General features: G+C 40.3%; 1 protein-coding gene across 1 annotated transcript; it reads right to left on the bottom strand.

The window, feature by feature from the left end:
• Positions 1 to 4,506: 4,506 nt before the first annotated feature.
• LOC147613296 (uncharacterized protein At1g01500-like) lies at positions 4,507 to 6,934 on the bottom strand. Its single transcript, XM_086782081.1, has 3 exons — positions 6,408 to 6,934; positions 5,372 to 6,252; positions 4,507 to 5,241 (listed from the first exon to the last, which is right to left on the bottom strand). Exons 2-3 carry the CDS (start codon positions 6,137 to 6,139, stop codon positions 4,990 to 4,992), a joined length of 1,020 nt encoding a protein of 339 aa, XP_086638207.1. The 5' UTR covers positions 6,140 to 6,252; positions 6,408 to 6,934; the 3' UTR covers positions 4,507 to 4,989.
• Positions 6,935 to 23,934: the final 17,000 nt, after the last annotated feature.

Genomic DNA, 23,934 nt, shown 5'->3' on the forward strand with positions numbered 1-23,934 from the left:
GAGCCTGCTACAAAATTACAAGCATGTCATCTAATCTAAAATTGTTATAATGTCTTCATTTTTTGCCCCTCTTGTGACATTTACTTCATGTTGATCTCCATCTCCTTGTTGACTTGAAAGCTTGTCATTGCCTTCACCTCGATCCTGAAACTCTTGCCCCTCATGTGCATCAAAACAGAGGCTATTTTCCCATATACTCAGTTCATCGCTCAATCCATCCATTTTGCATCATCACAGCTACCTCAATAGGCATAATTTCTGCTTCTGAGGCTTGAAGTGGGATCCATGTCGCGTGCTTTTGCATCCATCTTTGGTAGTGCAAACGCATGTACAAAATAGAGCGTGCCTTCAAGAACCTGAAAGACACTGTAGAATCTACTACATTGCACTTGTACACATCACCTTGATGTGACCACTCATTAACCTCTCAACCCTCTCCTAGAAATCCTTGAATGATGTCAAACCGTACCTCCTTACAAATATACATTGTTTTTGTTTGATGCATTGGCATGGAATTGAACATGTGCACAAAAACATGTAAAGGACAAAACCAATTTAGCCATACTGACCTAGATGCCTTTGACAACTTGAGTGATGTCTTGATATCACTTACCATCTTAAACTTTAAGCATAAGATGGTCCAACCATCAGATTTGGGCCATTCGGGATTGTTAAGAGGAGGGTTGGGGATCTCTTCTAGCTTGCCAAATAAACCTGGCTTTTTATCTACAAAATATGAGTGAGAAAAGAAAAAGACATTGTTCTATACAAGATCACTTGGGCTTTGAAATACAAACATTGCCTCTCCAATGGTGGATGCATGCATAGCATAGAAAACTCCAGTGAGCCTTTGGAGTGGTTGTTCCTCAACATAATTAGAGGAAAAAATATTTGCAGAGACATAAGAAAATGGAGAATCATAAGAAAATTTGAAACAAAAAATCCAATATTAGCATGTTGTTAAAGCTGTGTTTATGTTACATTGACAATTTGAAGGAAACCTTGGTCGTTGGCCTTGAATGTACAGGTCTCCAAGGGTATACACATATTGCACTATGGCAACCAATCCTTCCTTCTTAGTATGCTTGAAGCCTTGTAGCCGCCCCTTCCAATGATGTAGCATATTCTCCAGTTGATACACTCGATGTGGTCCCTTAGAGCTTGGCTGCATGTAGACCCAAACCCCAACCCTGAATCTTGTTGGAGCCCAAACTCCATTCTCATCTCTTGTGTTATGCAGCACAAGCTCTTCCACCTTCTGCCTAGGTCCTCACATTACTGGAAGAGGCCATGGTGGTAAGAAAAGAGAAAAAGGAAAAAGAAAAGCTTGTTTTACAAGTTACAACAAAAGAGTGGAGAGGAGAGAAAGTTCAGGGTTTTCAGTGCAGCAATGGAAAGCTTAAAATAGGGTTAGAGTTTGAGAATAGGCTTCCTGAACCTAGAGTAGACTAAAGAGGGATAGAGTTTCTGTAGCAATGGAGAGGGAGGGAGCTTAAGAGAGAGAGAGCGGGAGGGAGGGAAGGAGCTTGAGAAGAAAGGAGAGCTTGAGAGAGATGGAGTTTCTGCAACAATGGAGAGCTTAGAAAAGAAAGAAAGAGAAAGAGAGAGCTTGAGACTGAGAGAGCTTGACAAAGAGAGAGAGCTTGAGAGGTATGGAGTTTCTGTAGCAATGGAGAGCTTAGAAGAGGAAGAAAGAGGTTCAAAATGAGCTTTCCAAACCTACAGTATGTTGGGAAGAAGTTTGAGAGGAAAAACACACTTGAAAAAAAAAATAATTTTTAGGGTTTTTAATCTACGCGATTCTAGGTGGGGGGACCTCTAAATTTGGGCCCAAGAGGTAAGGGGACGAGTAGAAATTAGGCCCCATAAACAAACCAAAGCCTAGGCCCCCTAAGGTCAAAGAAGTAAAAAATGTACACCCAACCCTCTTCCTATTGGTCCATTCTTAATCAAAAGTTAATCCAAGAGACCCTCTTTGGGTCCAAAAAATTCCTAATGTCATGGATCACTATCTTATAGTAATTTAAAAGGTATGTAGCAAGTCACGAGCGTTTAGATTATGGGTCACTTGTCTTGTAGTTATTTTAAAATCTATGCTTTAAGTCATAATACCATTAGATATATTCTTGGTTTAAAATATGCTTTTAAGTCATGATGCCATTAGATATATTCCTTGTTTTTTAGAGTGCTTTTTGTGTACGCGCTCGCACATGTCAAAAATACACTTTTTTTTCTAACCAATGAAAAAAACCATGATGCCATTCAATATATTCCTTGTTTTTTAGAGTGGTTTTTGTGTGCACACGCGCACATGATGTTAGAAATACAATTTTTTTTTCTAGCCAATGAAAAAAAAAAAAGAAATACCCTTCAAGTTCAATAAGTTTTTATTGAAAGAGCATGTAGGCTAACTTGCTTTATAACTAAATTCTCAGGTTATAAAACTTTAAATTCAAGGCTAGGCAAAATTACGACTTGTTTTGCTAGGGAGGGATGGGAGGGAGGGAACTTGACTTCTCCAATGGATTATTTGTAACTTGGGTATTGTTTTGCACGAACAGCAAGCAAGAAATGCAACACACACCTAGAGCTTGATCATGGGTCACTATCTTGTAGCACACTTGGGGGAGGGGGGGGGGGGTTGATCATGGGTCACTATCTTGTAGTAATTTTAAAACTATGCATTAAGTGAGGGGGTTTTCATTATGGGTCACTGTCTTGTAGCAGTTTTAAAATCTATGCTAGATATGATCCTTGTTTTTTAGGGAGGTTTCAAAAAAACATTTTTTTTTTCTAACCAGTAAAGAAAAAAAAAAGGATGCCCTTCAAGTTCAATAAGTTTTTATTGAAAGAATGCATAGGTTAACCTTCAAACTTTTGAATCTTTAAATTCAAGGCTAGGCAAAACTACAACCTGTTTTCTGGGGGGGAGGGGGGGGGGGTTTGACTTCTACATTGGATTCTTTGAACTTGGGTATGTGTTTGAAACCAACAGCATGTATGTTTTTGCAACCAACAGCATGCAACATTAAGTGGAGAATTGAGCAGGCCTCACTTAAAGGCTCCCAATGGCTCAATACAAGCTGGATTGATAAGCTAATGCACCCTGACAAGCTAAAGGGCTGGAACTCCTCCCTTACCATGAAGCTAGTAAACAACTGGAAAGCAACAACTAAGGAGGCAGTATGGATGGGTTCCCGGTTTGACTCATCCCTTGAGCAGAGCATATGGCTTTGCAAAGATGCAATGCAAAATGGTGTCCCAGCAGTGGAAGCTAACCCCAGAGTAGCAAAAAGGCTGGAAGCAAAGGGTTTGGCAAAGTTCAAGGACATCTGGTGCTCCACTACTAAACAATGGCTGATCCCTGCTGGTAGATGGAATGCACTTAACAATGTAGAGCAAAGATTGATGCTTCATGTACTAAGCAATATCAGGAGGGAATGGCCCACCTCCCCAATGGTGACCACAAGGGTTAGCTTCAAGTATTGGTCCCTCCCAAGCATAAGACCCAAGGTGTCTAGACAGAAATGGGCTATGAGAATAGCTGTTGCCTGGAAGAAGGAAAACTGCACTCTGACAGTGGATTATTGCAGGCAGACATGGGGCTCTACAGGCTCAGGTAGATTGGACCTCCTCCTGTGGAGAATATTGAATAGGAAAACTACCAGTTAGGGGCATAACCAGCAAGTGGAGCCAGGGGAACCCCTACTGTCCCAAGTGCAAAACCCATAAGGAATCTATGAGGCATGCCTTTTGGGAGTGCAAGGAGGTGTACCCTGTGTGGGCAGCAGTCAGCAGAATCCTCAGTGACTGTGGAGTGCTTGACAAGGTCAATTGGAAGCAAGCAGTCATTGGGTGCAAGGGCAGGATGAACCCTGCCATATATCAAGTGTGGCAAACACTGAGAGGCTTGATACTAAGCAGGATATGGGAATCTAGGAATGCTATACTTCACAAGAGATCCAGCTGTGACTATAGCTCCATAGGGAGAGCAAGGAATCTAGTGGTAGAAGGTCTTGTATTAGCAAGGACTAGGGAGAGAGGGAAGATTAAAGCTACTGTGGATCTACTGCTTAGGAAAGTCCATAAGCTCCAGTGTTCACCTTAGGGTGCTGTATCTTTTTTGATACTTAACTTAAATTTCTTTGCATTAAAAAAAAAAAAAGAAATACGATACACACCTAGACCACACCCAGTCCCAATTGGTGGACAAGGGGTATGCATGCAGACCATGACAAGGGTTACAACTTACAGATGCCTGCATGCGAGCACTCAGTTCTAACGCATGCGAAAGCTTTCCAAGTTTTCAAAATGAAGGCATGCTCAGGTTGAGTGCATGGTTGCTCTCTCCCCCAGGTTTTAAAACACGAATTATGTACTTAAAAATCATTCACTTACCTAGCAAACCGCAAAGGAACCACATCAACCGACATAACTAGCTGATCGACTAATCGTGCCAGCTTTTAATGTGCTACCCTACTAACAATCGCTTGAAGAAAAGCAGTTAAATCTGTAAATTAAACACATCACCCTCAAAAAAAAAAGAAGAAGACTGTTAATCCATCACATGACAGCACAAGAGCATTAGATGTGTACATGGAAAGCCTCGCTGTCCACAGATCTTCAAACTCTGCAAAGAGCATTATTTTTGCACAGAGCACAACTAGCTTTATTTATACAGGTTTTACCTGTGCTAAGTACACTGAAGGTTAGAATCTGCAGGTCATCACTCCTAGATCCTTATGTCAGCCTGTTACCAGATCCTCGATACCGGTTGTTAGAAGCCGCAGGTCAGCACTCCATCCTTATGTCAACCTGTTATCAGGTCCTCAATACCAGTGAGCTTTGATTCAGAACCATCAACCGGTCAATGGCTTGCCAACACCTAAGTCAATAGCAGTCAGCACCATATCCATGTATCATCTGCAAAATGAGAATCTACCAATGCTTCATTTATGAAGCTAATTCGAGAGGAGAGCGATGACAGCCTCAAAACAGCCGCCTCCTGAATGACCCTGTGGTTGCATGGTAAGTTCTCATCAGCAAGCCCACGCCAATGCCCACGCCAAGACACATTCCCAGGCCTATACCAACCCCTACCCTCACCCCTGCATTGAACCAGGAGAGCTCTCCTTCCTCGCCCTCACCACCTCCACTGATATCTGATAGGTCGAAGCCATTTGGTATGCTCCATGCTAATGATTCGCTTGCAATTTTGGTATAGGTTTCATCATCTGCAACCTACATAAGATCCACAAGACAAGCCACATGAGCAATTGCATGGCACAAGCCACAGTGTCACAGACGTTCTGATGCATCGCGACCCGAACACAAAGAATGCTAACAAACAAAGAGATTGCAGCTTACTAACCTGCCCTGAGACAACTCGATTACATTGCGATTCTTCCTCCTCTGGAATGGCATCCAAGCTGCAGCACCTGGGACTCTTTCTTCTCGCAGCCAGTTGCACCGTCTGCGTGAGAACGATCGGGAGGCCAGCGCTTCTACCGGCCACATAAACTTCCATGGTAGGATTCAGAGTGGAGAAATCCATCCTCCCTTTCACAAAACAGCATGTGGCTGAAGTTATGCAACAGCTGCAATCCATACTCCACCCGGCTTCATTGCTCAATGGTGATGTGCCAACGGAACTGTAGCTCCCTTCTACCAAATGATGATGGACGTGGTCCAGCTTCCTGATGTTGGTTCGGGACATGGAACCTGAAACCAAAAGTTCGTCTCTGTCATAAATCTCAAAAGCCAAGTCCCCAGTAGTTCTTAGATTATTCGTGTTGACATAGGTCGCCTCAGCCGACTCGGTGTCGACACGGTCTCTGCGGAGAGCAAAACACGCTCTCTCAGACGGCGAGATGCGGCCTCCGTTAACTTCCAGCTCTGTGTTGATGTCTCTCTTGGGGTAAACTATGAGCAGCGAGTCAGGCGCTTCGTCAAGGAGGCAAGAGCTCACTCTGACATAGAAAACTTTGACATCAAACCATGCAAGGGTTGTCTGCTTGTTGTTGCACCCAAAGGAGAGGTAGTTCTTGGTGGTGGCGTTAAAGAGGCTCCTTACGTGCTTTTCTGATGCAGCGGATGGTTCAGAATAGATAAAGGGTTGGATTTCTACGGGGTCATCCATGGTAAGGCTAACGAATTGTGAGTTTTGTGAAGATCTCTCAATAAGGTTTCAAGGTCTGTTAATGAGGTTTAAAGGTCTCTTAATGACGTTTACAGTTCTCTTCCCGAGGTTACCTGAGGGTTTAACAAGCAGGTTATCAAAGCAACTTACACATCTGACGGTTTAACAAGCAGGTAATCAAAGAGACTAAGTGCATGTTGATAGATTAGCCTTCTGCTTAGTGCCTTCAGAGCTGGCTTACGGAAAAATATATGTGAAGTACACTGACCTTTCAATCTGGTGGATCAATCTCCACCCTTCTGGGGCACGGGTCAGCTGGAATCAGATCCTCCCTTCTAAAAAAGACTGTTTGTGATTTGGACATGGATACCTATGGCTGCAAATTCTCTCTTCACAACAGATGCTAATACCTGAGTACGAGCAGGTAAACTTCTGCAGCAAGATTATCTACTGATGCAGACAAGAGGGCTCAAAAGGCTGGTAGGGATAGATCAATGCAGACAGAAGTTCCTTTTGGCTAAAACAGAGGGGTTTGATTGATCAGAGTGCAGAAAAACACAAATCTCGTGGCTATGGCAGAGACTGTGCTAAGACGTGGTCTATACACAGAGAGAGAGTGAGACTAGAGTGAGAGACACCCAAATCTCTTGGCTATGGCAGAGCAAGCAGGCCCTGCTAGGGCTAGGTCAATGCAGTGAGAGTCACAAGTCTTGCAGAGCTAGGGTTGAGCTCTGTGCGCAAATTAGAGAGAGAGAGAGAGAGAGAGAGAGACGTATGATTCTTCAGGCAATTAGGGTGCGCTTTCCTTGAGAAATAGGGTTTGCGTTTGTGCAAAGTAAAGGGACGGGTCTGCAGAGAAGAACAGAGACAACAGCTGAGGTATATAGGTGTGCACTGTGGCGACTGTGCTGCACAGCTTTCTTGTCCACTTGCCCAGTTGAACTTCGTCCTCCGGGGCAAATGCTCTATATATTAACAACCCAGTTCGTGCTTATGTATTTAGGGAGTAAACCCACATGCCTAGTATACACATACAGCTAGAGAAGAAAACTACAACTTGCTGCAGTCAGGGTTGTGCACCCTGTTGGGTAATCTTTCCTTCCCATGTTTAACGTACTAGCCTGCCACTTACTCTCGTAGTTAACCGTTCTTTCTGTAGTTTATCTCTCACCTAGCAAGCTTACCGCATGTTAATCTTGCAGTCACATAAAAATTCGCGCATGCTTTGCCCAAGAGCTAATCTCGCAGTCACCCATGCTAATTAATCCAAAACACCCATGCACCAGTTAGGTTTGCCGCCGCTAAAACCCACTAAATCCTGTGGTTTGGTTAGTCGTGGAAAACTAAAGCTTAGGAGAACATTTACGTTTAACCTCTTACGCACGTGCCATCTTTGCCATGTGGGACGCTCACGACCCTCTATTATCAGATTTGCGCATGTTAATCTTGTAGGAGAACATTTACGTTTAACCTCTTACGCACGTGCCATCTTTGCCATGTGGGACGCTCACGACCCTCTATTATCAGATTTGCGCATGTTAATCTTGCAGGCAAATAAAAATTCGCGCATGCTTTGCCCAAGATCTAATCCCGCAGTCACCCATGCTAATTAATTAATCTCTCAATCCAAAACACCAGCTAGGTTAGCCGCCGCTAAAACCCACTAAATCCTGTGGTTTGGTCAGTCGTGGAAAACTAAAGCTTCGTTTTAACTCACCCATGCTAATTAATTAATCTCTCAATCCAAAACACCAGCTAGGTTAGCCGCCGCTAAAACCCACTAAATCCTGTGGTTTGGTTAGTCGTGGAAAACTAAAGCTTCGTTTTAACCTCTTACGCACGTGCCATCTTTGCCATGTGGAACGCTCACGACCCTCCTATTATCACGTGATTGCATGCATCTGCCACGTGAAGCCTACACACCCGCCTTTCTGCCTTTCTATGTTTGTAACCGCCGGCCCCGTTGGCCGGTTTGAAATTTTGAATATTATTAGAAATTATTAAAGGTCAACTCTTATTTCTTTAATCGAACGGTCCCGAATCCTTCACATTCTCCAATGCTCTATATTCGGCACCCTTGAAACTTTAGCCTTTTTAGGTTTGTCCCCAAATGATCACCAATTATTTATTAAACGGCAGAGTTGGGGAAATAGGAACTAAGGACCATAGGACCTATGTGCCTCAGCTTATCATAGAGCCCCTTGGATTTTGGAAATATGCGATCAAAACCTTTTTTATCTTTTTTTTAAGATTAATTTGTTCAGAATATTCTATTCCTTTAGGCAGTAGAGTGAATATGGCTAATAAGAAGCACCGTTTCGTTTGATAGCTAGAAAAAAAAAATCTAGAAAAAAACTAGGAGCTTCCATCGGCATGTTTGTAGTGTGTCCACCATCTTGGCACAACTTGCCATATGCCAAATAGCCTGTGCAAGATCAGGCTAAAACCCCTCTTTCTCCCTTTCTCCCTACGAAAACTGTCTCTCTTGACATCTCTTCATTCTACTGGTCTGCATACCTCTCACTTGCTTGAACACAATACAGAGGGAAGGTCTTGCTTGGCCTCTCTTGATTTTGGTTGTGTGCAATTGTTGCTGTATGAGGGATAGGGATGTAAGGCTTTGGGCTCATGAGAGCAGCTAGGTAGGAAGGGCGTAGGGTAGCGGGGGCTAGTAGGAGGAGCGCGGGAGGCGGGGGCTAGTAGGAGAACGGTGATGACAGAGGCCAAGGAGGAGCCTCAGGGGGTGCATATGTATTAATTAATGCCACGTTAATTAATTAGTGGCATTATTTAATGCATATCAAAAGTTGTGTCAATATACATATCATAGAGCTGCTTGGATTTTGGAAATAGCCGATTAGACACGCATCTAAAAGAATTTCAGCCAGTAGAGATAAAAGGTAAAATAGTGTAATTCTAGAAAAATGTATGCCTCTAATGTGCTTGATTTGTTGGTTTAACGAGAATCCAATTCGATTTAATTTGTTTGTTTCCTCTAAGAATGTTTTTGAAACATTGACTAAAGGGTATTTAGGAAGTCCAAATGACCACTTATATATATATATCCTCTCCACCCTAGAGGTTGGTTACTTCACTACAAGCAAATGGCCATATAACTTAACTACGTAATTTAGAGAGAGAAGGGAGTGTGAGAAGTGATGGTCATCTCGTGGTACGAATGTGGTTATACACGTGGTTTTAAACATTGTTATACACACGGCCCAACCTTTTTGCCGCACAACAAAACCCTAGGATAATCAAACTCGAGAGCATATCCGTGAAACCCTAGGATAATCTCCCAAACCAATATTACAAGCAAGAACATGACAATTATTATAATGCAACAATTACTTAATTTTTTAAAGCCAACAATTATGAAAATCTATATAACAATGAAATAAATGTATTGGTGATTAGTTGGGGTTTCCCTTCATTGATTGTGTCTTGAATCAAATCCATACATGCCAATAAGTCTATGTCAAGATCCATGGTCCCAATATCAACAAAAAGGTATATAATCATCCTCCACATCACTAGCATCTTTTGATGTGTTTCCTTCATCATCTTGGATGATGTGGGATTCATCTACTTAATTGGTATAATTGGTGGTATCTCATGTTCTCCTACTTCATTTGCATCTTGATCTACTTCCACCATCTCATCCATGAGATCCTCATTTTGAAATATCATTCTTGACTGAGGAGCAATTTGTATGACATACCACCACTTGGCATCATTTAGATCCAACTTAAGCACAACCTAGTTAGAGGAACATGAAGAGCTTTAATTACATATACATAAAGAATATTTATTAGAACCTTCACTTGAAATTTGTTTAATGGTTACTTGTTCACAATGTTGAGCTAGCACAAATGTGCCTCTTTTCATCTTCCCAAACCTTGGTATAGTCGATCTTGCCATAAACTCACTTGGATGCCTTCTTACAGTTGCATGAGGACTTCAACATACTACGTTGAAGTTGACAAAATCACTTGACATCCGATATATAACTTTTTGAAGTTGTTAATTGAATCTCCAAGATATATTTTTTTTCCACAATAATCAAGCTTGTGGATGCGAATATTGGTATCTCGCACGTTTGCTCCTTTCTCTTGCTCAAAATTTGCCATGATTCCACAATCTCTTGTGTTGCTCTCTTTTAACCCACACGCTTCGTGAAAAAATGTATTCCCTCATACCACATCGTGTTCAAGACCTTGTACTACCATAAAACATACATAATATACATAGAAAAGTTAGACATCAATGTAAGAAAGAGCATATCATTTCTAAGAAGGAAAGAGATGCACTTACATGAGGGTTGCATCCTCTTGCATATTCTCATTCCTCATCCATTTTAATTTCTCAATTTCTTTCAGCTTGGTCCATTGCCTCTCATATAGCCATTCAATATCGCAATGTTTTGGAAGTAGGTCTAGGATTTTGGGATATGGCAAGTGTATGCGATGTCGCTTAATAGTCCTTCTCTTCTCAAATCTTGCCCTTTTTTCCTCTTCATACCTGTCCACCCAGTTTGTCATCATGACTTCACTATTGAGAACACAAAATATATTTACCTTGTGTTGCATTGTCCTATCCATTCTCCTTGGTTTTCTTTTACATGTTGGGACATGCGACACCATCATTCGATCATCATCATCATTACTACACAATCTAGGCATGTCAATCCACTCATGAAAGATACTCAGAGATGTAGAGTAGAGATTCGTGCACCAACCAATCCTCTGCCATGCTTTTCTTTTGGCCTTGTCCTTTGCTTAACAAAATTCTTTATTCTTGAGGAAAAAAATCCAATCAAACATGAACAACACCACATATTGTGGCCTCATCCACTAAATAGACCACCACATGTAATTGAATAGTGAGTATAGACATTGTAAAATTCTCCTCAATCATACACACTGTCTCCACTACCATTACTTGAGTTGCATTGATATTGGATGGATTAATCTCCTTTGATCTTATGTACCTAAAATGAAAGCAATGCAATCACAACAAAAGGCTTAAATCATAATAACACTTTCATATTCATGTGCCGAAAATGAAATCAATGCTTAAATCTTACCTCACACTGCTCCCATTTTGTACATTACCTTGTGAACTTTCTCATATCCACAATTACTAATGCAAATGGGAAGAATGAACTATACAGTATGTACAAGAGTGCCTAATCAATGTTTCATAATCCATATATACATATGCAAAAATAAACACACAAAAAGGGTGCATGCATTTGATGTAGAGAAAGAAAGTATGTGTACCTGCAACATCTTATGCTAATCATTTGACCATGAAATTATGTAGACCCCTTCTTTGTTTTCGTAAAGGCCCCCTTCAACAAATGCATGTACGAAAGAAAGAAATTATACTTTCACCCTATTTTCTTCGTTCTTTGTCAAGATCCAAGGCTCCACTTTTCTATTTTCATTCTTAGTCTCTAAACAACCTACCAACTTCAAGTCTTCTTGTTCCCCAAGAGTAGCCATCTTGCCGATTAACTTAAAGTCTTCATATGCCCCAAGTGGTCCCAAATTATTGAGCACCTCATCATTCTTAGTGGTGGCTTCTCAACAGATACTTCTCTCCAAAACATGGCACAAACTTCCTAATGCTGTATGCATAGTTGGTGTGGTACTCCTTCTGTAGATGATACAAACTTCTGATGATGAGGCAGAAGAAATCAATGATAGATGACCTTCTTGAGATGATATGGCCTTCATCTAACGAGTCATGTAACAAGTGATGGTACACAAATTGGGCAAGATTTATATGCACAAAAGTTGTGAAACCTATTTAATATCATGAGAGAGCCATCCATTACAAACGAGGAATGTATGCTACTGGAGCACTCGTTATATCTTGGAAAGTCATGCATTTTCCACATTAAAATTGCCTTCACCTCCACACTTCATTTTGTGAAAGAGATCACAACACATCACTTAGATGCCATGCTATAAAATTTGAAGCTCATCAATAAAAGTCTCAAGATAGACATCCATGTTCTTCACCTTTGTGTTTTTTGTGCACAAGAAGGGCAAGCATCGCATTACCTTTCTTGATGGACTTCCAAGGAAGGAGATATAGGTCACCCCTATGACTGGACACCATGTGCTCGATGACGTCAATCTTCACCCCTATGACTGGACACCATGTGCTCGATGACGTCAATCTTACACTAAATGGATTTAATCAGCCATCCCCAATCCAAGCCTCAAGTGATGTGGCTCCTCTTTGAAATTGGGCCATTTCTCCTTAATATTTTTCTATACGGGTGAATCCACTAGGATCCTCATTATACCTTGAATGGATTGCTATTGTGCATGCCATGTAATGCTCTCAACAATTGATTTGCATCAAAAATGTGTTGAATGCATGCAATGATAGGAAATTTCCTCAAAACCTTTTGAGGAATCTTTTTACCTTGCAAATCATTTCGATACTAAGGTGTTTTGCACTTTGGAAAATTGATGGCCTCGATGTTGAACACCCCGAAAGAGGATATAATCATTGATACAAGCATGTCTCTATTTTTTAATCCATGCCAAGTCTAGCCAGAACTCCTCTTGGTTTTTTCCTTTGATTCAAGTATGTTGTTATTTGGAGGAAGCATCTTCTTTCACTACAAGAGCATATCCCCGAAGTGTCAGGAGCCTAGCAAGAAAAAACAAAGGAAAATGAGGGCAGACTGAGAGGGAAGATTGACGGACGCAATGCTATAGTACTTGACACTTGTGATTTTGATGCTTAATTCTTGTCAACACAACTGATTTTACTAGTGATGTTAGGGTGGGAAAATTAACAAAGCTATGTGGCACTAGAAGTGTCGGATATTATACATATCCCCACCTATTAAATTTTTGCACCATTACAACTATTAAATTTATATGGAGAAATTTTTGCACCTTGCCGAGGTTCTAAAAATAGTGGCAAGGGGTACCACAATATCACCACCTCTAAAAGTAGTAATAAGGGGTGTTACAATCTCACCACCATAGCCTTTTGTTATGCAGGGTACAAGGTTAGCCATGCAAGAGAGTATGGATTGGTAATAGCCACTTTCATGTGGATCCAACATAATTTCACCTTGATTATTAAAAAAGACCTTTAAAACACTTGGAGAAGAAATTCTAATTCTCAAGCATAAAAATTTGAGCATAGACTTTACGAAGGCTATTTCAAATCCTTGTGTGGTGTCTTCTCTCTCTAGTCTCTTTTTTTAATTTATTTTCATATTTCCTCAAGGTCTTACGTGTGAAATTGTACCACTCATCAATATTTATATGTATTAGAAACCTTGCTTTTCAAAAAGATAACTCCAAAAACAAAGCATAAGTGCTTTTGAGTTTTTGAGCGTAAAAGCTCTACAAAAATATAGTAAGCTACAAATATAAAGTCTTAGGCCTACCAAAAGTATAAAATACTAATTAGTATGTATAAAGGTTTGAGGCCTTAGCCTTGCAAAAATATTAATGCCCAAGTATGAAACCATAAAAGGTTTTCACATGTCTTCCAAAATATCTCATATTGGTCCAACATATGTCTCACTCACGCGAGTAATACATAATCCGCCACTCAATCATCTCACAAAGAGATTTTAGTATTTAAAAAGATGCTTTTTGAACTATAAGTGTGTTTTAAAGCGCTTTTAGGCAAGAACTATAAATTCAGCTATTTTGTCATTGTTGAGACGTAAAAAAATAAGAGAGCTCTCTAGCTCTAAGAATTTGTACTCAAGAATCCTCCAAGGAGTTTTATCTAATATAACTTGAAGGGGGGGGGGGGGGGGGATCGGCCCAAGGCTATTTTGAACCTTAGTAAGGTGTCTTCTCTCTCTACTCTCTCTCTTTTGTTTATTTTTAGATTTTACCCATGAAATTGTTATTTTCTTGAAGATTAGCTAAGTATCGTGCCATAGCCCTTACTAAGGCCTATTATAGTGGTATCTAATCAATACTCCTCCAAGGAGTTTTATCTAGTAATATAACTCGGAGGGGGGGTTGGCCCAAGGCTATTTCAAACCTTAGTGTGCTTCTCTCTCTCCTCTCTCTCTTTTATTTATTTTTAGATTTTCTCAAGTTTTTACATGTGAAATTGTTGTTTTCTTTAAGATAAGCTAAGTACCTGTGCCACAATCCTTACGAAGGCTTGTTTCAGTGGTATCAAAGAGGTTTAACACACTTGGAGAAGAAATTCTAATTCTCAAACACAAAAATTAGAGCATAGCATAGACTTTGTACAAATTAAAAGCATAAACCTTAATAAACAAAATTAAATAAACAAGAGAGATGTAGAAAACAGGAAAGAGATCACCATTGACACAAGATTTGGTTAAATATCCCCTGGATAGTTTGGTCCTTGTTGCTCAGCTCTTTGAGAAAATAACCCTTTTCACCTTAGTATACCCTTCTAGAATTTTTGAGGGAATTAAGAGTTTAAGCTTGAATGGTTTTTTATGAAATTTGGCTAGAGCTAAGGAGAGCTTAAGAATGGAAAGCTTTTTAAGGGGAATCAAGAGTTTAAGCTTGAATGGCTTTTTATGAAATTTGGCTAGAGCTAAGGAGATGTTAAGAATGGAAAGCTTTTTAAGAGGAAAGCTTGAAAGATTTTAAGCTTTGTAAGCTTTTTGAATATAAACCTTAAAGCTTTAAAAGCCTATAAGATCCTTAAGCTTTTAAGCTTTAATAAGCTAAGCTTATGCTAGCTAGGCTCGCTAAGGAAACCAAGCATAAGGAATCAACTAGCAGTGCAACAACAAAGAGAGAAGAATAAGGGAAGTTGCTAGCAACAACGCACGAATCACAAAGGGAGAGAAAGAAGGGAGGTGACAATGTCCATTGGCAAAGAGAGAGAGAGAGAGAGAGAGAGAGAGAGAGAGAGAGAGAGTAGAGAAGGGAGAAGGGAGAAAGAGAGAGAAAGAGTAGAGAAGTAGAGAAGGGAGAAGAGTAGAAAGAGTAGAGAAGGGAGAAAAAGAGTAACTAGGCTGATGGAAGCACACAAAAACTTTCTTTGAAAGAAACTCCTTGAAAATATGGAAGCCCCTCCAACACCGTCCAATATAGATTTTCTGGATTGTGAAGCTTTCCAAGCTCTAAAATTAGAAGAATAATGTTGAAAACCTGCTTGTTCAATAATTCTTGATCTTGAAGAGGATGAGGGAATCAAAAGGTGGTTTTGGAAGTGGTTTTGTGGTTTTGGAGAGAAGTTTTGAAAAATGCGATGGAGATGAGGTATTATCCAATGGATAAAATTGCTTCACAATCAATTTCTTGACGGTGTCCCAATTCTTTAGCCTTCCTCTCCAAGTATTCCTTTTTTATTTGAAGCTTTAGTATTTACCTAAAATCAAATCCTTTGCATTCTTTGCTCCCAAATAGTCATGTAAAGTTTTCTTTTGATTTTTCTTCAAAAATCCTTCTCCTTGAGTGGTCCTCAAAGCTCAAATACCACTGTCACGACCTTTAAGACACTTGGAGAAGAAATTCTAATTCTCAAGCACAAAAATTAGTGCAAATCATAGACTTTGCACAAATTAAAAGCATAAACCTTAATAAATAAAGTTAAATAAACAAGAGATGGAAAAATAGAACAGAGGTCATACCATCGACATAAAATTAGGTCAAATATCCCCTGGATGAGTGTGGCCCTTGTACCACTCACTTATATTTATATGTATTAGAAAGCTTTCATTTCAAAAAGATAACTCTAAAAACAAAGCAAAAGTGCTTTTGAGTTTTCGAGCATAAAATATCTACAAAAATATACTAAGCTATAGATATAAAGTCTTGGGCCTACCAAAAGTATAAAATACTAATTGGTATGCACAAAGGTTTGAGGCCTTAATTAGCCTTACAACAAAAATATTAATGCCAAAGTATGAAACCATAAAATGTGTTCACTTGTCTTCCAAAATATCTTATAGTGGTCCAAAACATGTTCCACCCGTGTGATTAACACATAATCTTCCACTCAATTATCGCCTACATCCAAAATAATATTAGTTAGTGCACACATCTAATTAAACACACAATCTTGACTATATCATACCTGGACACAACTAATTAAGCATATTAATCCTGGTAGATGATATAAATAAAATGCAAATCCAAAATAAAATATCCCCCAAAACCATAATAGGCGTCCCCATAAAGGTTATGGCTAACAATTATACAATTATAATTGCAATATTATAGTTCGTTTGCCTCTCATCATCTATGTTCTTTGTCAATCCAATATCATCCATGTAGCACTAGTAAAAGTGCTTTGAGGTCTTAGAAATGTTGAGAAATGTGGTGCCATGGAGAACAAGAAAGGTAGGGAATGAGTCACATGAACAAGAGAAGAAGCATGCACATTAGATAAAGGAATGGACTAAGGGTCTAATATTAAAGGTTGATTTGTATGGTCACTTGTAAAATGTAAAGTCAATGGTCAAAAGGTGGCACATGGAAAGCACAAGGTTGCACATGTAGTGTGAGCATTAATGAACACATGGTTGGCACTAGCATGCACAAAAAGCATGGATTGGAGTCCTTCCCACCCCATGACTATAAATATCAAGCACACCAAAGCATACGCGGGGTATGTCACTTACCTCATGCTTGAGCTTGGGATTATTGTAGGTAGCACCATGGATGGAGAATGTGAGAGATCACACCGTCGTCTTCATTTGTCGCACACTCTTCGTAGCTCAACTTCCTCACAACTCCATCCATCTCTCACTTACTCACACACGCATAGAAAGATCAAATCATGCATATAAGCAAGTAAGAGGCAAGAGGGAGAGAGTAGAGAGTAGAGAACAGAGCACACTTAGATTATGCATAAGAGAATACAAGAGAATGAGGGGTCTTTTGCCTTATCTTCTTTGTTTCTAGGATTTACACCATTTTGGTGCCAAAGTTAAAAATTAGGTCGCCTTCATTAAGCTATCCCATGGCATGCCTTTCATAGAAAATTATTGAAGAGCGCTCATGTAAAATATACAATAAATAACCGTTTAAGTGAAATGTGGCCTTTTTGACATCTACAACCAAAAGAAGTGAAAGTGAAGAGGTGGTCGACATCAATGCCTAAGAGGTATTTGGCAAGGGTTAACAAGCCCATCTCCCAACATTTACATCTTCCCATTTCCGAGACAAGCACCCAACTAGACAAACCAAATTTACCTATCAGAAGATGGCATCTTCTCGATCACTTTTATTGCCTTGTTAAGATGCCCTGCATGCCGAAAAAGATCTACCATGCCCATAAAGTTCTCTCTTGTGTGCTAAATACATGTAGTCTCTTAGGTCTAATAGATGATCCCTAGAAAGGTCCCTCCCCTCAGCAGATGCACAAGAGATCGAGGACCCGGGATGTTGTTTCTTGGAATGCACTAGTTGTAGGATATGACAAGCACGTGCATGATTGGGATGCTTTAAACTATTTCAAACAAATTCAGCCTCAATGCCTCTCTCCAAACATAGTGGACCTTGTAGGCTATGGCCCTACAAGGGCACGATTGGGGTACTTTGAACTATTTCAAATGAATGCAACATCAAGGCCTCCCTCCAAACACAGTGACCTTCACTTACAAACAGGGTTGATAGAAAATAATATTGATCTTGGCAATACTTTGGTGGATATGTATGCCAGATGTGGTGCACTTGCAAGAGCATGACAAGTGCTTGAGGAGTTCCTACTTTGGATGTTGTCTCTTGAATTGTATTAACTACAAGATGTTTCCAATATGGGCATGGTGAAGATGCTTTGAACTATTTCAATTAGATATGCAATGTGAGGGCCTCTCTCTAGATACAGTGACCTTGTCTTGCATTCTAAGAGCTTGTGGTAGCATACGAGCAGTTGAAAAAGGGGAAGAAATCCATGATAAGAATGCTAAACAAGAGTTACTAGGAAAAGATAACGTCATTGGGATTGCTTTGGTGGATATGTATGCCAGATGCATGGAAAACCATGTGTAAAGTATGTGTTAGATGCATGTTTAGGTTGAGGAGTGATGTTGTATAGCCGTTAGATTGGGTGCATTTGGTACATGTTGTAGGTGAATCATAGAGTAGCTATATGCATTTGTACAGGGTTGGTGCATGTTGGAATGCTTGCGGCGGTGATGGGAAATTGTGAGCACAATAGAAGTAGACAATGGAGATCAAATTCATGATGGATTGTCTACACAGGTTGCTAGAAAGATACTATGCTTGTTGGCGCTATTGAATACAAGAGCAGCCGAGGGTCAGATAGAGAAAGCATGATCTAAACTATTTTGATATAGATGCAGGTCATGGGACTCTCCCTAGCAAAGTGAATTTTCTTACATCTTGTAAGAATATAAAAACTTAGGTGTAACTAAACCAAGGGAACAAATTCATGATGATAATACTAGACAGGGGCAGCCAAAAAGATATTTTGCTTTCTAATGTATAGCTGATATATAGGCCAATGTGGTGCTATCAAAGCATGAGAGCTACGGAGATCCTTTATCTAGCTCATGTCTCTTGAAATGCACGAGGTGAAAGACATTCTTTGGCATGCATCCACCATAGCTGCAAAGGAGATAGAGCACTTGTTCACCACCCAACTATAGAGGAATGTGCATAAGCACCACATTGATGGGCTTATGTAGTGGCCTACTTGCCCACACTTGCCCGGACACCCACGGTACTCCGACCTGGGTGCCTCACCCCTGAACCCCAAATGCCATTTCCCGAATCGTACTCCGATGATTGGGATCGATTTCTAGTCAAGCCCTACATAGCCTATTACCAGTTACATGACATTACCTCCCCCTCAAGAAGAGTTTTTGTGTAGGAAAACAAATTGAGGATAGTTTTTGGTAAGTATGTACTCAAGCATTCCCAAGAGAACACTTCCTCGTCTTTGTCCTCCACTTGACAAGTGCCTCTCAATACACAATATGCCTCGTGTTCCAACTTGACAAGTGCCTCTCAATACACAGTATGCCTCGTGTTCCAATCTCTAAATCGAAGAATCTTCTCAGGTTCATGTCGAAGAGATGGTGGTTTAATAAGTTCCACCAAGTTGTCAAGAGTAACTATGTTATCTTGATGATCCATTGTTTTTTGCATTCTATTGACTTGAAAGAAAGGATGTACTCAAGAGCTCTCTGGTGACTCAAATTTATATGCTACACTACTAATCTTCTTAAGGATTTTAAATGAACCGCACAAAGCTTTTGACACTTTCCTCTCTTGAGAGTCTTCGTCTTTGCAGGGACTTTTAAGAAAACAAAGTCACCCTCTTCAAAGGTCACTTCTTTGCATCTCTTGTTGACATATGTTTTTGCACGATCTTGTGCACTACGAATGCTATCTCTTGCTACTTTTAGCATATCTTTCATGTCCTCAATCCTTGACAGACTAAATTTTCTCCTTCTCTAGCCCTACAGGTATAGGAGATCTCAGCTGCAAACCAGGCATCAACACGAATGAGCTAAATCCAGTCTCGTTGAAGGTTTTAAACTATTATAAGAAAATTCCAAAAGTGGCAAGTACTCCTCTCAATTTAATTACTTATTATTGACTTATGGTGGAAGCATGTCTTCTAGCACTTGGTTGGATCTTTCTGTTTGAACATCAGAGTGCAGATGGTCGGCTATACTCATACTCAGAGTAGTATCTTTTTACCTCCTTTCTAGTAAGAATAAACTTGGCCATTTTAGTTAGCCTATCTACCACCACCCAAACCGAATCATACCCTCGGCTCATTTTAGGTAACCCCTGGTGATAAAATCCATGGAAAACTCTCCCATTTTTCCTAGATTTTCTTCCAACAAAGAATTGCCCTCTTGTTTGGAGCTGCAAGACTGGCAGAAATTATTGATTCTCTGGAGTCTTTCATCTTTCCTTCCATGAATTATGATCTCACCCTTGATGTGTATATCTTTATCTTAACCTGGGGAGAGAAAGGGAGGTGAGGAGGCTGTGAGGTTTCATACAAGTGTGTTTTGATTCTAAGAAGTGACCGAAGTCAAAACCCCAACTTTGTGTCACAGTACCTCGGGTGTACATATCCTTCTGGCTGTGCCATATAAACTTCCTCTTGTAAATCACCATTTAGAAATGCATTTTTCACATCCATTTGATGCATTTCACAACCATTTGCTGCAGCCATAGCAATGACTGCTCTCACTGTTCCCATCTTTGCAACTGGATTAAATGTTTCATCATAGTCCAAGCCTTGGGTTTGTGCATAACCCTTAGCTACCAACCGCGCTTTATGGCGCTCAATGGAACCATCTGATTTGCATTTCACCTTATAAACCCATTTGCAACCAATGACATTTTATGAACCAATGTGTCCATCTCAACATCCATTGCCTTCTCCCATACATGCTTCCCAATAGCTTCTGTATAGCATGTAGGCTCCACATGCTTCACCAAAGAGGTCATATATGCATAATGCATAGCAAAGTCACAATATGTCAACCTGTCAACTGGATACCTGACCATCAGAGTGATCCGCAATGTATGCGGATCACTCTGAACACCTGTCACTCTAGCATGTGGAGACACATATCTATCCTGCCTTGCACCTGGTGTGCATAAAACTGGTATGCCAAGTTCCTATCCAAACTTTCTGAACTTGACGACTCATAACCTATAATGCCAATTCCTTCAACCTTCTTTTTTCCTTTATCCACAGCACTACTCCTAGTGCTCACACTCTCATGTCTCCAAGCGTCCTGACCATGGACGTATAGTGCTACTCTCAGACTCTGCTAGTCCAAAATTAGAAATAGAACTTGCTTGTGGGGCAAGTTCACATGCACATTAGCATCAACGGAATCAATGACACCCTCATCCTTTTCCTTGTACCAAAACTAGCAAGTTCATCAAACACCACATCTCATGAGATAACCACTTGCCTAGTTTGTGGATTGTAACATTTATATACCTTGCGATCCTGTGCATACCCAACAAAAATGCACTTTTCTACCTTAGGATCCAACTTCTTCCTTCTCTTGTCTGGCACATGCACATAAGCTATGCAACCAAACACTTTGAGTTGTCCAATGTCTGGCCTAAAACCTGTAAGCCGCATCTCTGGCGTACTTCCATGTATGGCTGCTGTGGGTGTCTTATTAAGTACATACACGATGGTGGCACACGCTTCTGTCCAATAATAGTTTGGCATGCTCTTTTCATTGAGCATCACCCTGGCCACATCATAAATGACTCTATTCTTCCTCTCAGCACAACACCATTTTGCTGAGGTGTGTACCTGCAAGTTAACTGCCTTCTTATGCCATGCTTTCTCAAGAAATTCTCAAAAGCATGTGAGGTGTATTCACCACCTCCATCTATCCTCAAACATTTTATCCAAGAGCCATATTACTTCTCTGCAAAAGCTTTGAAGTCCATAAACTTTCCCAACACTTCACTTTTCTCTCTGAGAAAGTAAATCCAAGTCATTCTGCTGAAGTCATCAATGAATGTCACATAATACAAGCTGCCTTTAATGGATGGGTTTTGTCTCTGAGAAAGTAAATCCAAGTCATTCTGCTGAAGTCATCAATGAATGTCACATAATACAAGCTGCCTTTAATGGATGGGTTTTGTGCAGGACCCCATACATCACTATGAACTATCTCAAGTGGCTTGCTACTCATGTTGCCTTCTTTAGGAAATGGCAACCTTGCTTGCTTTCCAAACTGGCAAAACAAGCATCACAAACATGCATATTCCCATCAGACTTGAATCTAGGCAGCCCACTAATAATGCCTCTTGCACTTGCATGTTCTTTAACCTTTGTATGTTCACATGTCCAATCCTTTTATGCCACATGTCAATGTCCCACATTTTGGCTTTTAGAGAACATGGCTGATTTCAACTCAGGAATTCCAGCATCCAACTTAAATAACTTGCCTTCTTTCTTTCCTTTGGCAATGACTCTACATCCATTTTTGAAATCCTCAGCAAAGCATCCATGCTCGTTTTGAAACAAACCTGTAAACCTTGTTCCACCATTTGACCAATTGAGGCCAAACTTTTTGTAATAGAAGGCATATACAAGACATCTGCCATAGACTTTGTTTCACCATTGTGCATAACCAATGGTACACTTCCAACATGTGTGATAGCATGTTGGGTATCATCTCCTCTCTTACATAGCCTTTCACATCCATAGGCTTCATATGTTCAAACCATTCGCCATGACAAGTCATATGGTTTGATGCTCCAAAGTCCATATACCAAGTGTCATCACTGTCACCATTTGTCATCATAGATCCCACAACATGTTTCATGGCAAACAAGTGCTTTGCGCTGCCATCATTACTGCTTGATGCAAAATTTCCACCATTTGTAAAATTTTCACCATTTGCATAATTTCCACCATGTTGTGCATAATGTCCACCATGTTGTACTCTACCCCCTCTCGAATCATTTTGTTTGCGGAAACAATCACGTGCCATATGACCAAATTTCCCATAGTAATGGCATTCCACATTTTGCATAGATGTTTGTTGGCCTTGCCAACGTCCTCTTCCACGAGGATTACCCTTGCCTCTCTGAGGTGTATATCCATGACCAGCTCTAGCACCATATGTAGGCTGAAAATTCTGTTGTGGTGACCTATCCTGCCATCCACGACCATTACCCCATGACCACGTGATGCAAATCTCCCCCTGCCTCTAAATCTCCTTTGTGAATAGAAAGCCTGATTTCTACCATTATCATCATGGCTAGTAGATGCATCATGAAAAGAGTCACTGAGTTTGATTTCCTCAACAAGCAAGAGAGAAACCAACTCATCAAAATCTGGTGAACCTGTACTCCGAACAGAGTTAGATGTATCAAAAGACTTGTACTCCTTGCCAAGACCACGCAAGGTAATGTCTACCAACTCATCATCAGGCGTGGGGGCATTGATAGTTGCCAATGCATCTGCATACTTCTTTATCTCTTGAACATAATCATGGATACTCCTTCCTTTGTGTTTCACATTATGAATCTGTTATCTCAACTCAGACTTACGAGCACTAGTGTCTGTATCAAACAGCTTTTCCAATGTATCCCATGCATCCTTGGGATTCTGAGCATCATGTAAATGTATGAGTATAGCATCCGAGATACATATAGACAAGTAATGAAAAACTTTGTATGCTCTCTCTGACCATTGCTTATGAGCTACAACCTATTGTTGTGTAGGTTGTCGGGGTAGCTCCGGCTCTTGCTCCGCACTTGTAACAAGGTTCCAAAACCCTTTTCCTTTCAGAAAGCTTTTAATCGTATACTTCTATGCCTGGAAGTTCTTTCTATCCAACTTCTCACCCACAATCTGTACTGGGTTGTCTGACATATTTGCTCAATATGCAAATGCACCTTCTGTGTACGTCCAAATCTGTAAATGAGCCTTCTTCAGCTCAACCACACTCTAATAAGTGTTCCAGATACTCCAAAGTACTCAACGAACTTCACTGTTGATGTAGAAAATCAAACTGATTACATTCAAATTGAACTAGCATACACAGTCCAAAGTACCATGTTTTGTCGTGCATTCCAAAGCTTCAAATTGTAATGTAGTGGTTCAATAAGTGTGGATAACTTGCATTGACACCTAAACAAGCTCAATGTTGCATATCAACACCATCCAAGGTGCGTACATATACCAAATTTATCAAATCCCCTTCACTGTTTTGAGAAAAACCAGTAAAACCAGAAAAGACCAGTGTCGTAAAAGTGCTCTAATTCCTTTGATTCTTGTCCAAATTGAGAGACCAGGCATTCATTAGCTTAGCATTGATGTCTACTAAC

The sequence above is a fragment of the Cibotium barometz genome, chromosome 44 (genome assembly GCF_041138505.1).
Source record: "Cibotium barometz isolate CiBa-2024 chromosome 44, ASM4113850v1, whole genome shotgun sequence".
Lineage (NCBI taxonomy): Eukaryota > Viridiplantae > Streptophyta > Polypodiopsida > Cyatheales > Cibotiaceae > Cibotium > Cibotium barometz.

What these genes read in the sequence shown, in the direction of transcription:
- LOC147613296 (XM_086782081.1), bottom strand. Translation starts at nt 6,139, where the DNA reads ATGGATGACCCCGTAGAAATCCAACCCTTTATCTATTCTGAACCATCC. An exon ending in ATCGAGTTGTCTCAGGGCAG is followed by an intron (nt 5,242 to 5,371) that starts GTTAGTAAGCTG and finishes GATCTTATGTAG; the next exon opens with GTTGCAGATGATGAAACCTA.